The following is a 16,190-nucleotide window of genomic DNA, read 5'->3' as shown; positions in this document are numbered from 1 at the left end:
TTGGGCATCAGGTAGGTGGGACTCTAGAATATATGTTCAGAATCAGTAATAGGTTGCTTCTCAATTTCAGTCAAACTCTGAATTCAAAATTGGGTACTTCCTTACATTTGTAAACCTAAAGTAATTACTTTAGTTTTTAACAATAGAAAATGCTGCAGAACAAGTACAAGCCTAAGGTAGTTATTGCCATAGCCTAGAATTGAACTGATGAAGAAAAGCTTAAGTTGGATGTCAGTTTTTTTCTTACCAGATTTTTGCTTCTTTGTCACATGATTATCAAAAAAATCTGCAGGAAGCCCAGATGATAGCTGAGCCTTCTGCAAATTCATAGAGGGTTCAGATGTAGCATTAGACAATACAGTTGAGGACTCAGGTTTAGGGGCCTGAGGTTTTGCATTGTTAGCCCGAGTTAGTCCAGCAGCATTGGCTTTGACATTTTTAATTGCCTGTAGTGGTATAAGCACTTCATTAACTCATGGTAAATCAAAACATAAAAAAAATAATAATAACAATTGAAAGGATGTAAACCAATTCATATAAAATTGTGGCTCATATTTTCAATGAGAAAGTGGAATTTTGTAGATGCTGTCTAAAATCTTTGCAAAATCTTGTCAAAAGTTCAAAGATTAAGCACAAAGCAGGGCGAGTTTAGACAATTGAACAGGGAGAAATTATTATAATCTCCTTGCATTCATATCATACATTCAAAATTACTGCAGTATTTTTTTTTCCCTTTTTGAACAGATTATACTATTCCATGTACAAAAATCTTTAGTTTCCTGAATACACTCAAATTTGCATCAATCTACTCAGCATTCCACAAGTCACAAGAAAGTTGAAAGCGTTACTAGTTTACACCTAGGAACCATAAAATAGCAACTGTGTATTGGAAATTTCACCTGGCCAATAGTAACTGAAATGAGAACTATCCTAGGAGATATATCAAATATAAACCTTAGAGCCCAACATTAAATGACTCAAGAGCTTTCACTTAAGCTTCCAGTGCAGTATATTAACAAAAGCCTGACACATAAAACACCTTGGCCTCTATACGGATACAGCTTCAAAATTTAATATTGTGAGAGAAGTATTCAAGTAGGCATTTTACTTGAAGAGTTTGTAAAGGTCTATTGGAACCTTGGAATCTAAGTGTAACCTTCACCCTATTAGCAGCTTGAGGAGAGTGGATATAGGCAGCTTCCCAAACCATTATAAAAGAGTTTGCAATATTATTCCCTTAATTTCTTAATATTACTCTCTATTCATTCTTATCCTTTACATAACTTGCTTAAGTTGATTATTTTTTAAAATAGTTTCAATACCTAATTCGCCCCACTCTTGAATGATTATCTAAATCAAAATAGCTTTTTTTCACAATTGGTATCAAAGCTAGACCTTTTGTTTTTTACTTAATTGTCTAAGAGAAAATGGCTAATTCTTCCAACTCATCTTATATGGAAGGGTTTTCGATTAATATATATTTGTTCTTTTTGGGAATCAATTACTTCTATTGAGAAACTAGGATGACATTATTTTTAAATCCATTGATTATGATCTTTTTCATCCAAAATGGTCCCCATATTCTAAACCAAATTGAGAATGAAGTTGTTATACCTAAACCTAGCTAAAAGTGGGATGAGTTTAACAAAAGAAAAGCTCATTTAAATGCTAAAGATATCTATTAATGTTTACATTGTCCAATTGATAGAAATAAATATAACTACGTTTGCCAATGTGAATCCACTTATGATATTTGGAGATTTTTAGAAATAACTTATGAAGAGACAAATCAAGTTAAAGACTCTAAAATCAATATTCTTGTGCTTAATTATGAGTTATTTCTACGAAAGATAATAAATCTATTGTTGAGATGTTTGCTGACATCATTAATGGATTCCAAGCTTTGGGAAAGGTTTACAAGGAATTAGAGGAGGTCATGAAGATTCTAAGATTTCTTTGTAAGAAATGAGAAGCCAAAGTTATGACTATCCAATAAGCTAAGGACCTTACAAAACTTCCTTTGGAGGAATTGATTGGATCCTTGATGACTCATGAAGAGTCATCAAGAAGTGAAAGATTAGAGGAAGAAAAATATTGCTCTTAAAGCCTCCACCATTGATGATGAAGAAGAAAAAGCTAGTGAAGAAGATGAGGACCTTGTACCCATCACAAGAAAGTTTTAAGAAGTTAATCAAGTTTGAGAAAAACAAAGGGAAAAAACTCTATCCAAGGAAGGATTCCTAAAAGAAAGAATTTTGAAATGTAGATAAAGAAAGAATGACTCAATTGTTAAGATAGACCCCTTAAAAGCATGACATGGTGTAATAAACATGTGGATTTTTATTATTTATTTAATAAAGTTTCAGTTCACTTTTATTTATCCTATTTTCATGCATTATACCTTGTAAGCACTTTAGACTGCATTTTTTACATTGTACGTGACTTAGGTGCATTAGGAGTTGCACAAAAGATGCAAGTCACGAGTTCTTTGCAAATAGGTGACTTGTTTACAGCCTTTTTGGGGCTGGTTTTGCTGTTTTTTCTTTTCTCTAGGCATGGGTTCTTTATACTTTGCGAGACATCAGATCAAAAAGATGCAGATCATTTGCCATTTTCTCTTTCCTTATTTTTATTTTTTTTTATAAAGGGTTTGATGAAGAATCTGAATGTGCAATCTTGCCAGCATTGCTGTGGGGCTCAAAAGAAGAGGCGGGTTTCAAAAGAAAAAGGGTTGAAGAAGCTTGACAAAGATAAAAGAAAATTCCTATGGGTTGAAGAAGCTCCATAATTGTGGCATTCAGTTTTTTTCTAAGAAAAAACATCAAATTGCTAACTATAAGCCCACAACTTATACACTGCAAGGCATAGGGTATGGCACAGGCTCTTTTTACACTGCCCTAGGACTTTGGGGCTATGGAACAAGCTTTTAAGACTTAATAGGATTCCTCCTAGGAGCATAGGTGACATGATGACGATATCCTTTAGAGGTTTGAGGAGCACTTTATTCTAAAGGCAAAAAATTTTGGCAAATTGGAAGAAAAAAAATGTAAAGATTTTTTAGGATAAGTGGAGAACTACAAAATCTATATGGAACCTAATCTATCTCTATTCCTCTTTTTGAGGCCCAACAATTACAGCTTTCAAGGGGACTCTAGCTCAATTAGAATTTGGTGTGTGAATCATAAAAGTCAAAATAGTTAAGCTTAGAGCAAAGCTTCAGCCCATAGAGAATAGTCTTTCCTTTCTATGGTTTCTTTTGGCAATATATTGAGGTCTCGTTTTGCATTTTGGGGAAATCATCCATTTGTTTATGTTTAATCAAAATTTTTATTTTCAGGAAGGAATTCTCATCCTTCACATGTACTTTCAAATCCTTATCAACGAATTATTGTTTATAATAAAATAAATAAATAAATAAATAAAAACAAAAAACAAAAACCAAAAAAAAAAAAAAAAACCTTATACCCTGATAGGGCTCATTCACCCTGTTTCATCCAACAACAGATTAAAAATATTTTCTTCTTTTTGTGTTTTTTTTAAATAGTTCCTTTTAAGTACAAAATAATCTTTAGGTGCATAGAGCCAGATTGGAGCTGTCAACTGGGCAGCTGCTGAGTAGGGTTGCAGACCCTATTTTGTTTGTTTTGTTTAAAAACAAAATTATAATTATACACTATGCGATAATCTATGCATGACAGCTGTTTATTTTTTACACAAGTATAGAAGGATTTCAATGATATTTCCACTTAGGATACAATATGAAACACAGGAAAATAATGATCGATGATATCATCATGAATTGTTAATTATGTATAGATAATAAACATAAAAGTAATATATAAGAGGAAACGTGCATAAAATTTCAAAAAAAAAAAAACAAAGCATATTAAAAGTATAGCTTCAGTAGCAAAGATAAGACCCTAGCACATACATCTTTTGAATCCATATAGAATCTTTTCAAATCAAACAACCTGATTTTGACATGCAAATAATCAATAGCATGTATAAATAGATAACACAAATACATGTGTTCATTGTATTTTTTTTTTTTTTTTTTTGATAGACAATATTCATTGCATTTTGATGTACATGTTAATCTGTAAATACAAAGACAAATGTTTTTCTTCTACTGTATCGACTCTTGAGTGTGACAATCTGTAGATATCTTCATACATGATTTCACTGCATTCTTATTTTAGAATTTATCTATCATAAAGGAATGAAATTACAATAATCTTTTGTGTCATGTGTGATTGTACATGCTATAGAACCTCTGAATGCAATTTGTCAATAGCTTTATTCATAACATAACTAGGACAGTAAGCATCACCTCATGATGTTTACGAGAAGCTTGGTGTGCATCCCATAGGGATTCAGATTTCAAAATGACATCACAGACCCTACAGACAGGTTGATCAAATTCATTGTACCTACATGCATAAATGGAAAAGACAGGATGAGGCAATCAGAAACTTCATGAACAATTTAGTTTTAGATGTAGGAACCAACTTAAAAGGGTTCAATATTTGATTGACCAACCAATAAGCCAAAAATAATCACACAAACATTTAACCAAGGGAAAGAAAAACCATTATATAATAGATGAAGCAGTAGGCCATTGTGAAAACTCAACTCCATCATACATCCAAGAATTTATTGATGCAAATGTGTTGTTGTCTCAAACTTCAGATACATAATCATTTCACCAGTGAGGATTGATTCATCACAAAGAATTAGGAATAACAGTTAAGCATACTTGAAATTAACCAGTATCAATTATTGACTAACTAAAGGGATCCATCTTTGAAAGGCATATGAAAATATGACAAGTTTCAGCATCAACTTATTTTCAGATACTCTGTAGAAGATCATTATAACATTATGGAAATTACAACTTTATAGCTGATTACCCAACTTATTGATGTACATTACCATACTGCATAATCTGAGTGGTTCTTCCTAAATAATTTTCTACCTACTTCCATCGGTTTTATTTTGTGTACTGGTGGGCAATATGCCATTCTCATAGGAGGAGGGCAATTATGAGGTCTTTGAGAAATTCGTCCCCATCCCCTCTTCTCCTATTGATAGCCTAAGATCCACTTTGATGGTACTCCATTGCAAATTGGTCTGGGAAATTGCTCAGGAAACACAAAAATAGGCCTGTTAGGACGTTTTCATATAAGCCACCCAGTATTGATTTGCACATTGAGGGGAAAAAAAATCTTATCCTCACCCCAACTTTGAAAGTGGTGTACTTGCTCTGAATTAGAAATCTCTTCTGGATAGGAGGGAGTATTGAGATATGCTTTCTAAATTCACCGATTTGTTGACCATTCTAGAAGCATGGGTTGCCTTGGAAAGCTTGGTTGACTACCTAGAGAGTTGATGAGTTGGCTAAGAGGGGAGGTGCTTGTCTAAGTTTGTGAACAACTTCTCCCCTGAACACAGAGAGTCAGAGACAGCCAACATGCTATGCATATAAATTGTTGTTTCTGACAGAAGGAAAGAGATCAAGAAAGAGATGAAAACAAAGAAAAAAAGAAAAGCAAATAAGAAAATGATTTTTTTTAAATTTCTTGTGGCTGCTTTAACTAGAACTCAAATTGTTCTATCACATCCATAAATCTCCTCTCTCTTTAATCGCCTTTTTGTTTTTTTGATAGATAATAAGATATGCAAATCTAAGAGCCACAAAGAGGCCAAACCTAGTACATTATACATAGGACCACCAAGACATAGTGGTTATAAAAATAAATAATAAATAAATAAAATAACTAAATAGAAAACCTGAACTCAACACTCACAAAAACCACTTGCATCAAACCTGAACTATCTACAAAATCAAAAAGAGACATCCTTATTGCGCAAATGCATGCAAAGACCACTCGAAGCAAGACTGCAGAAACACATCTTTGAGCTTTAAATATATCTCTCCATCTTCTTCACCTTTAAATACATCCCAATTAACCTTGTGCAATTCATTTGCTCCTTGTAGGTCTTTTTGCTTGGTAAGCATTCTTTTATCCATTAGGTAACATCTTTCCCTACATATTTTAACCCCTGACAAACGTTGTTTGGTGGTATATCGCCTCTTGTGTGTTGAAAGGAGAGAGTGCTTGAATTCTTTGTTTGGATAGAATTACACTTTTTCTTCATATGCATTCGATTACATCATGAGATAAAGCATAATTTTTTTTTTTTTTTTTTTTTTGATAGGTAAAGAAAAAGATCTATTAAAAAAGAGACGTCAAAAGAGCAACTCAAGGGTATACAACACCTATGCACCCATCACCAAACCAGCCAAAAAGAAAAGAAACAAACACTCAAACAAGTCAAAAAACGACTTTAACTAAAGCTCAACCAATCAACAAAACTAACTAAAGTTAGAGGGTGATCAGCTATAAACAACTTTGCCTCTAACCAAAGGGAAAAAACAAAATAGTATTTAAGTCTCTAGATCGAAGGCTAATCTATTTCTCACCTTCCAAACCGTCCAAAAAAATATGTAGAGGAGTTGCACTCCACACCTTCATACGCTTTTTGCCCACAAACAAACCATGCCAACTAAGGAGGGTCTCTTTAATTGAAGAAGGAAGCACCCATGACACCCCAACCAAAGAAAAGAACAATTCCCACAAGACCCTTGCTTTAGTACAATGAAAAAGAAGGTGGTCTATAGTCTCTTCCCTCTCATGGCACAAAAAACATCTATTTGCTAAGGCCCGTCCTCCTTTTTGAATTAAATCCAAAGTTAAAGCTTTGGCCCATGTAGCCTCCCAAGCAAAGAAGCTAATCTTGGGCTACACCCACACATTCCAAATGCAACTTGGGGGAAATGAAGAAGAGCTATCCAACTCTAGAGCATAGTAGAGGGATTTGACCAAGAACTTCTCACTCTTTGTTTCGTTCCAAAACACCGTGTCTTACACATCACCACACACTCTCTTCCCATGCAACCGCATCAAGAAGCTTTCCGCCTCCTCCACCTCCCAATCATTAAAGGATCTAGAGAAGCAAGGGTTCCATCCCCCCCTACCCCCCTAGTTTGAGGAGTCCCAAATATCCACCACCCATGCCTTCTCATCAACAGCTAAAGCAAACAAGGACAGAAATGACACAGACAAAGGAGAATCCCCACACCACTTATCCCTCCAAAATCTTACCTATGCCCATTACCTACTGAGAAGGAAATCCTAGTTCTCACAATATCTCATTCCATCTTTATCCCTTTCCATAACCCAACATCATACGCCTCTCTCATTTCCCGAAAGCACCACCCCCCTCTTTCTTCCCCATACTTCCCTCTAATCACTTGATTCCACAAAACCCCTCTTTCATTCGCAAATCGCCAATTCCATTTGCAAAGAAGAGCCTTATTGAATGTGGAAAGGCACTTGACCACCAAACCCCCTTTCTTTTTACTTTAGCACACCAATTCCCATCTTACTAAATGAGGTTTTCGCTCCAGATTCCCACCTCCCCAAAGGAAATCCCTAAGCATAATGGTGCTTAGGGTTTCAATAGTGGGGAAAAAAGGAAAAGTAAAACCTAGAATAGCTGGCATTTTATCTAAGAATAGCTATTGGTGTTTATGCATCATTCGATGGCTATCATAGATGACCTATTTAAAGGCTAATCTTTGGTTATTTCTATTAAAAGGAGAGATAGTTAATGTGGATTACTCCAGAAAAAAGGAAAACACTCACTGCACCATTCATTCATCTTTACACACAAATTGTGTTTTTCACAACATACATAGCGATGATCAGAGACACCTTGTCTAAAGCAAACCACTTCACCCATGGTTTGCACTATTTACCACCAAGGCTTACCTTTGATAATAGTGGGTAGGCAGAGGATGTTTTTTCACCATAAAATCCATTAGGTATTTTTCATACAAAACAAACAACTCTAATAGAGAATTGAAATGAAAGTCACATGTAGGAAGAATGACATGAACAAAAATATCACATCCTGATAAGGTTCCAGGTAAAACCCAAAAGGTATGGAGCTGAAAAATAAGAACACTCATTTAAGGGAGTAACATATGTTGCTCTGGACCCAAATTCAAAATAAACAAAATGATAGTGAACTCCCTAATAATGAAAACCCAAAGGGGGCAACAAGAAGTATACACCATACCTTTATCTATTATTCAAATATCTTGGCCTTTCCCTCGATTTGAAAGGCATCAACTAACTTTGCTCCTATTATCCCTAACAAATCCTTAAAAGAACACTAAATACCCACCATAGAAAAGATACACAACCAAAGATCACAAGAAACAAGCAATGGGAAACTAAATGTCTATTTTGATACACTTCCTATTTTTTGTTTTTAAAATCAGAAACTTCTATAAAAAAGTAAAACATCTTGTACAAAAAGAATAGATTCACCTTATCTCTTTAAAAATCAATTTTTTTTTTTTTTTGATAGATAACACAAATATATTAAAGGGCAAAGGCCACCAAGCATATAGGAAGTATACAAATCAGCCTAAAACGAGAGCACAAAAAACAAGCACCCTTACCCTCCCTTAAGTGGCCGCTAGCCACTCCAAAAAACCTAAGAGTGAAGAGGACTCCTCTCCAATATACACCCTAGCCCAACTCCACAAGGTACAAACAAAAGAATTTTTGAGTTTCTGTATATCTAACACCCCTCCCTTAAAAGCTAATCTATTCCTTTCCTTCCATACCGTCCAAAAAATATACAACGGGATAGAATTCCAAATTTTTTTCCTTTTTTTCCCCACAAAGGAACCCCTCCAACTGAATAACACCTCTTTCACTAACTCTGGGAACACCCACTGAACCCCAACAAGGGCAAAGACGATTTCCCATAAGGTCCTTACAATGTAACAAAATGTGATTTACACTTTCCTCTTCACAGCCACACAAAAAACAACGGTTAGAAAGCTGCCAACCCCTTTTTTGAAGCCTATCCAAGGTGAGAATCTTCCCCCACGCGGCTTCCCAAGCAAAAAATGCCGCTTTGGTTGGGACCTTGTCCACCCAAACGCATTTATACGGAAAAGTGCACGCATTGATAACAACCAGCCCGTTGTAGGCAACCTTCACCCCATACTTACCATGCCCCCCCCCCCTCTTTTCCAAAGCACAACGTCCTCTTCTGAAGATATCTTGAAGTCCCTGAGCATATTAAGCAATCCTCTAATCAAGTCCAACTCCCAATCATTAAAGTCTCTATGAAATCTAAGATTCCAACCTCCTTGATCACTGCTTGGATCCCACATGTCATTGACCGTTGCATTCCTATGGACCGCCATCTCAAAAAGCTAGGGGAAAGAATGGGACAGCACCGCATTGCCACACCACTGGTCAGTCCAGAATTTAACTCTAGTCCCTTTCCCCACCTTAAACTTTATGTTATCCCAGTACCACTTAGCTTCCTTCATAATCTCCTTCCAAACCCCCACTCTATAAGTACCACGGGCTTCTTTAGTTCTCCACCCAAACTCTTCCTGACCATATTTCACCCCAATCATCAACTTCCAGAGGTTATCCTTTTCAACGACAAATCTCCATAACCATTTACCCAACAAAGCTTTGTTCAGTGGATCAATCTTCCGAATGCCAAGGCCACCCTTCTCCCTTTGAGTGCACACCACCTCCCATTTAATTAAATGGACTTTCCTCTCCAAGCTGCCCCCTCCCCAAAGAAAGTCTCTTTGTAATTTTTCGAGTCTATTTACAACACTCTTAGTCATTTGAAAAAGGGACATATTGTAAATAGGAAGGCTGGCCATAGTACTCTTGATTAAGGTGATACGCCCTCCCTTCGAAATATATTGTCTTTTCCACTGGGCTAATCTTTTCCTCATTCTCTCTTCCACCCCATCCCAAATAGAGACAGCTTTGTGGTGAGCTCCAAGGGGCAGCCCCAAGTAAACAGTGGGCAGCAATCCCACTTTACAACCAAGCTCCACAGCCATTTCCTCAATATCTTCCACCTCACCAACCGGAATTAAGACGCTTTTATCTAGATTAATTCTGAGACCGGAAGCCGCCTCAAACCAAGCCAAAATCCAGCTTAGAGTGGACAGTTGCTCTTTCCTAGCTTCACAAAAGATGATTGTGTCATCAGCAAAGAGAAGATGGGAAACTATCATCTCCTTTTCCCCTCTCCCCTGAATTCTGCAACCTGACAAGAAGCCCCCATCAACCGCCCTTCTAATCAGATTACTAAGCACTTCCATACCCAACACAAAGAGATACGGGGAAAGGGGATCTCCTTGTCTCAACCCCTTGGAATTCGAGAAGAAACCAGTCGGCACCCCATTGATCATGATTGAAAATTTGGCGGTTGAGATGCACCACCAAATCCACTCCATCCACGGCGACCCAAAGCCCATTTTAATCAGAACTTTCATAAGAAAATTCCAATTAATGTTGTCATAGGCTTTTTCAATGTCCAATTTACAGATCAGCCCTTTCTCGTTCCTTTTGTGCCAGAAATCAATCACCTCATTGGCAATAAGAGACACATCCAAGATTTGTTTGCCCCTCACAAAGGCGTTTTGGTCCCCGGAAACCACCTTATCTAACACCTTCTTTAGCCTATTCGCCAACACCTTAGCCAAAAGCTTGTACAAACCCCCTAACAAGCTAATTGGCCGGAAATCACCCAAGTCTTCAGCCCCTCCTTTCTTAGGAATGAGGACTACAAAAGTGGAATTAAGGCTTTTGGCAAAAGAACACTAGTCATAGAATTCTCTAAACAACTCCATAATCTTCTCCTTCACTAGCTCCCAGCTTGATTGCCAAAAAGCAATTGTGAAACCATCTGGACCCGGAGCTTTATCACCATTCATATCCATTAAGGCAGCATAAATTTCCTCTTCAGTAAACTGCATCTCCAAGACTTCAGCTTCACAGGAATTGAGGCGATTAAGGTGCAGCCCCTCAGTATCCGCTCTCCGGCCTGGTTCTTCTGAAAGTAACTGCTGAAAAGCACTCGCTATTCTCTCCCTCATCTCCTGTTCCTCAGTCATCCATACTCCATTAATTTTTATTCTATCCAGAGAGTTATTCCTTCGGTGAGCATTAGCCATCCTATGGAAGAATCCAGTGTTTCTATCTCCCTCCTTAAGCCACAATTCCCTTGACAATTGTCTCCAGTGGGTCTCCTCCAATAAGACCCATTTTTTAAAGGAATCCTTGGCTTCTTTTTTCAGCTCAGTTTCTCCTTTAGACAAGCTCCTTTCCCTTTCCACCCCGTCACAAAACTCCACTTGTTGAAGGGCTGAGTTTTTATTGGCTTCCAGTCTACCAAACACCTCCCTATTCCACACTTTAATCTTTTGCTTCAGCACCTTCATTTGAGTGGCTAGTATGACACTGGCCCTCCCTCTTACCTCAACCCCTAAGAAGATCCGTGAAACCATCAGCTTTAAGCCACATATTTTCAAACCTAAACGGGGAAGGACCCCTCCTTAACCCACCCCCCATCAACAAGATAGGAAAGTGATCTGAGGTAGGTCTGGGCAGCCTACATTGCATGACCTCATTGAAATGGTCAAGCCAACTCTGGGTCACCAAGAACCTATCCAATCTGGCCCAAGCCTAATTATTCCTCCCCCCACTCCAAGTAAGCACCCCTCCTTGCAATGGGAGGTCAATGAGTTCTAGCTCATCAACAACCTGAGCAAACCTTCTCATTGCACTCGTTAATCTTCCCTGATTGCTTCTTTCCCTCAGTGATAGGGTAACATTGAAGTCACCCCCTAGACACCAGGGATCATCCCAAATGCCTCTAATTGCTCCTATCTCCTCCCACATCCACTCCCTTTCCTCTCTAGAGTAGGGCCCATACACCCCAGTAAACATCCAAACTAGCCCATCTTCCACGTTCCTCAGCCTACAAGAAATTGAGAAGTTTCCCACTTCCATTTCAATTACTTCCAATGTCCTCTTATCCCAACAAATCAGTAACCCTCCCGCAGACCCATGGGCATCCAGAGTGCCCCAATCAAGAAACCTACCAATGCCTAAGCTTCTCACCAGCCCCTCTGTCATTGCCTGAATCTTGGTCTCCTGGAGACAGAACAAATCCACTCTTTGACTCCTGATCATGGCCTTAATTACCTTTCTTTTTTAACTGTCGTTAGCTCCCCGAACATTCCAACTCAAGATTCTTAGCTTCATTTAACCACCATAATCTGACACCCTTTTACTAGCATTCCACACTTCTGCTTCTTCCCCCCCTCGTAGTTAATGGAGCATTCCAGCCTTTTTAATTCCCTTTCAAACTTGGATTTTTCTAGAAGGTTTTTGCTGTGGACTTTTTCCCTTCTCTTTCAGATTTTAACCAGAAAATCCAAAATTTCTTTCTCCAGACCTTCTGTTGAAAAACCCAAGAACTTACTAAATTTGGCCAACTCACTCTCCTCCCAACTTTCCTCCTCCCATCCCTTTCCATCTCGTGGCATAGATTAGGCTAAACTCAACTCCTTTCCACAGATATCCTTTCAGTCGTTAATGCCCTCTGTCAGTTCCCAGCGGCTTACATTCTCCTCTTCTGGGGGTCCCGGGGGAAGAAGCATACGTAAGGGGGTTTCTCTCAGGTGAGTCACCCTGTCATCCCTAGAAAGGTCGCAAAACTCCCCCAATGGAGTCCGACCAAAAAAGAAAAAAGAAGAAGGAGAGGATCCAGACGCCAGCAAACCACTAGGGATAGGAGCACACCCGTACCTCGTCGCTTCCTGAATTAGGGCGCAGTCGGTCCTTGACTTCTCCCCAAAAAAGAGCTCCACCTCAGCTTGCCTCCACCGGCCATCATATTCCCAGAAAGGAAAGCCTTCAGCGTCTGGCTCCCTCAGATGACTTGGACCAACCCACACTAGAGGCAAAGCCACTCCAGAGCAGCCCACCAAAGAATGGGATGGGGCTCGGCAGTCTTCCCTCCCAGTCAGCCCAGACGCCCTAATGGACTCCACGAACCTAGAGCCCTTTAATGACGAAGGCCCAACAGATGACGAAGGCCCAACAGGATGCAGCCCGGCCTTAGGAGAAGAGTCGAGCCCACCGGACCCAAAGCCCAAGTCAGAGCATCGAAAGGCCCCAGTAGGGTCAAGCTTCCCATGCAAGCCTTCTTGGTCCCCCAGAAACGGCCCAATTGGGCCTCAAGACCAAGCCCAAAGGGGCCCCGGCCCACCTGCCTGCCCCCTCGTCCCATCAGCAAACTACAGGTGAGTCTCGAACCTTGCGCCCTCCACCACTTCCATCACACGCTTGCCCGCGCGTGCAAAGACGTCACCCTCAACCTCTCCTTCATCACCGTTGTTCTTCCCCCTCCTCTCTGCCGACAACACTCTCATTACCGACCTTACCTCCTACCATAAGATTAGCGAATAACACACCCCTTCGACCCCAATTTCTATCATGCTAGGGATCTCCTCGCCGGTTAGCTTCACCAGGATTCTTGCCCACTGCAACTCTTCCAGCCTCTCCGTCTGAGTATCAATCGCTAAGAACCCCCCGCATTTCTCCCCTACCTTTCTAAGGGTATCCCGATCCCATAAAGAGATGGGTAACCCCACAATTCTCACCTAGGCCTCATTCTTCTCCTCTCCTTCCAACAGACACCCCGTCCTAGGGTTCCATTTCTCCAGTGGCAGAAATGTCTTCCCTACCAAAATCCCTCCCATATTTAGAGCTTTTTTGGCTTCAGCAATCATCTCAAACTCCATCAGCACCTTTCCCCTTTCCAACTTAGCCAAACCTAAGTTGCCCTTCAACCCCCAAAATTGTGCCATTTGGTTCCCCCAACTTCTCAGATCATCCCCACTGACTTTGGATCCCACGATCCAACAATGCACTGATCCAACCTCTTTAGGTTTCGGCAAAGGTCCTTGTGGCTTACTTCCACCCTAGCCACTGACCTGCCATTGCAATTTTGCATCTTCACCACTTCCGCAAAGCTTTTCCCCAAACTAGGCGCCACCGGCATCTTCTCCTCCTTCTGACACTCCTTCCTCTCTGTAGCAACGCCCAGCGCCCTAAGTGTCTCCAACATAGCAATCCGGCCCCCTTTCCCTCCTTTTCCTTTGGGGATAAAAATATTGAACCTCTTCTTCTCCAGATCCTCGACACCCAGCCGGATGAAGCATCCTCCCTTATTTTCATCCCGCGACAGTGAATAGGTCCTCCCTCTCTCCCTCCAATTTCTAACCCATTTGCTTGTTCGTTTGTCCTTAATACACAGAGCCAACCCTTCCACAACAAACCCTAGACTGTCCGGACCCATCTTAATCCACGAAGACACCCCTCTTTTCCTTTCCTCAATGATGACTTGCATTTTTCCTTTCTTCCTTTCTACCTCGATCTCGAAGGTCTTCGACTCCACCTCGAAGCTGCTCTTCCACCGGCTGTTCCGAGCTTCCAGGCCGCCGATATTTTTCTCACCATCGCTCTCACACAGATCCGCTCGCTCTCCTCCCTTACTCTCACTCTCCCTCTCTTCAGCCCTCTCTCTCTCGCTCTCCTCCATCCAGATATCTTCCTATACCAACTTTGTTTTATTTAATAACCTTTCTACATCTCATAAAGCATTTGCTATCAAATTTAACTCCATTGGATATCCAAAAGTGTTCAAAAGGCATTAGGTGATGAGCATTGGAGGAAAGCAAAGCAAGAGGAGTGAGTGTCTTCAAATAAATTGACACTTTGGAGGTTGCAAATCTTCTTGTTGGAAAGAAATAAATTGGGTGTAAGTGGTGTTTACAGTAAAATGTCAAACAAATAGAACACTTGAGGCATATAAGGTTGAATTGGTAGCTAAGAGATATACTCCAACTTATGAGATGGATTACTAAGAAACCTCCTCTTTAAAAATCATTTTTAGAAATTTTAAAATTTGAGGTACTAAAAACTTTCTAATACCTCAATTTTTTTAAATAGCTTTCAGAACCATTACTTTTTTCATGCCAACTTTTAAGAGTTCTTGCATCTTATATAAAATTTACTACTGACTTTTTTTTATTTCAAGAACAAAAAGTAGAAAGTATATCCAACACTGAGTAATCTATTTTCTCTACTCTTCCTACTTGAAACACAATCATCACGGTCAATAACTTTGTAGGGTCTTCTAACCTCAAGAGGATAGCTTATATTCTCTTTACTACAAGCCACTAACTATATAAAGTCTTTCAATTCAAGGGAAACTTTGAATCTCCAAATTTGTCCTACTAGCAGAAGATAAACTGACTTATCCACCCTAGACAAAAGGAAAGAAAGAAGGATTTTGAAGAGGAAGCACCCATCCAATCCAAGGATTAACATCTATTGCCAAGGTGAGGGACACGACTACATTATAGAAAGATAGGTGTGACATCAAACTCAAGGGAGGCTCTTACTCAATGAAACAAACCTCGAGAGAGGCTCTTACTCAAGCGCTTCACCCTACACCACTTCAATAGTGGTTAGGCTCAAACTCAAGCCATCTAGTTCATTACCAAAAGGGCACTACCCCAAGCTACATCCTGGGTGCCAACACCGAATCTATGTTTTCCCAGTCATTAAGGTTTTTATTGAAAAAAAAAATATCAGAAACAAACATATATATTAATTGAGAATAGAAACATGAGAAGGATGAGAAATCCTCCCCATGATATACAAAAGGTACAAAAGGCTTACACAAGTATAACAACTTCTGACCCTGTAAACCCAACCCTAGGGTGTACATATCAAAAGTCAACTAAGTTGAATTACACTGAAATGATAAGGTTTAAAAATGTCATATAGTAAGCCCAAAAATAAACATAGAAATGAAGCAAATCCCACATCATCTCCGGCATCTTCCAAGTGTCCTCGAAAATTCTAGCATTTCTCTCTCCCCACACAATCCACAACAAAGAGAGACGCAATCCTCCAAAGAGTCTTGCCTTTAATAGAATTCCCAAAACACTTAAAGGAAATCACCATCATATCGCAAATACTGTCTGGCTAAACCAATGTCATCCTAGCCTATGAAAATATCCTATGCCACAATCCCAAAGTAATCGAACGATGCAATAAGAGATGATCAATCGTCTCTCTACTCCTCTTACATAAGATGTACCAATCAAAGCTAAGGGCTTTTGAAAGGCCTTCTCAACTATAGTATGTCATTGGTATTTACCTTTTTATGTGTCACTAACCATGCAAAAGCCTTGACCTTAGAAGGGA

General features: G+C 39.4%; 1 protein-coding gene across 2 annotated transcripts in view; it reads right to left on the bottom strand.

Moving 5' to 3' along the window:
* LOC117922354 (zinc finger protein 830) overlaps positions 1-16,190 on the bottom strand; it is a 28,889-nt gene that overhangs the window by 2,856 nt on the left and 9,843 nt on the right. For both annotated transcript variants that reach the window (XM_034840481.1, XM_034840480.1), the window contains exons 3-4: positions 4,331-4,430; positions 248-446 (exon numbers count right to left, since the gene is read on the bottom strand). In XM_034840481.1, the coding sequence (XP_034696372.1) occupies positions 248-446; positions 4,331-4,430 (299 nt within the window). The remainder of the gene's footprint in view (positions 1-247; positions 447-4,330; positions 4,431-16,190) is intronic.

Source organism: Vitis riparia, chromosome 9, assembly GCF_004353265.1.
Source record: "Vitis riparia cultivar Riparia Gloire de Montpellier isolate 1030 chromosome 9, EGFV_Vit.rip_1.0, whole genome shotgun sequence".
Taxonomy (NCBI): Eukaryota; Viridiplantae; Streptophyta; class Magnoliopsida; order Vitales; family Vitaceae; genus Vitis; species Vitis riparia.
Note: the sequence above shows the minus strand (reverse complement) of the source record. Positions and strands in the feature narration are given on the sequence as shown.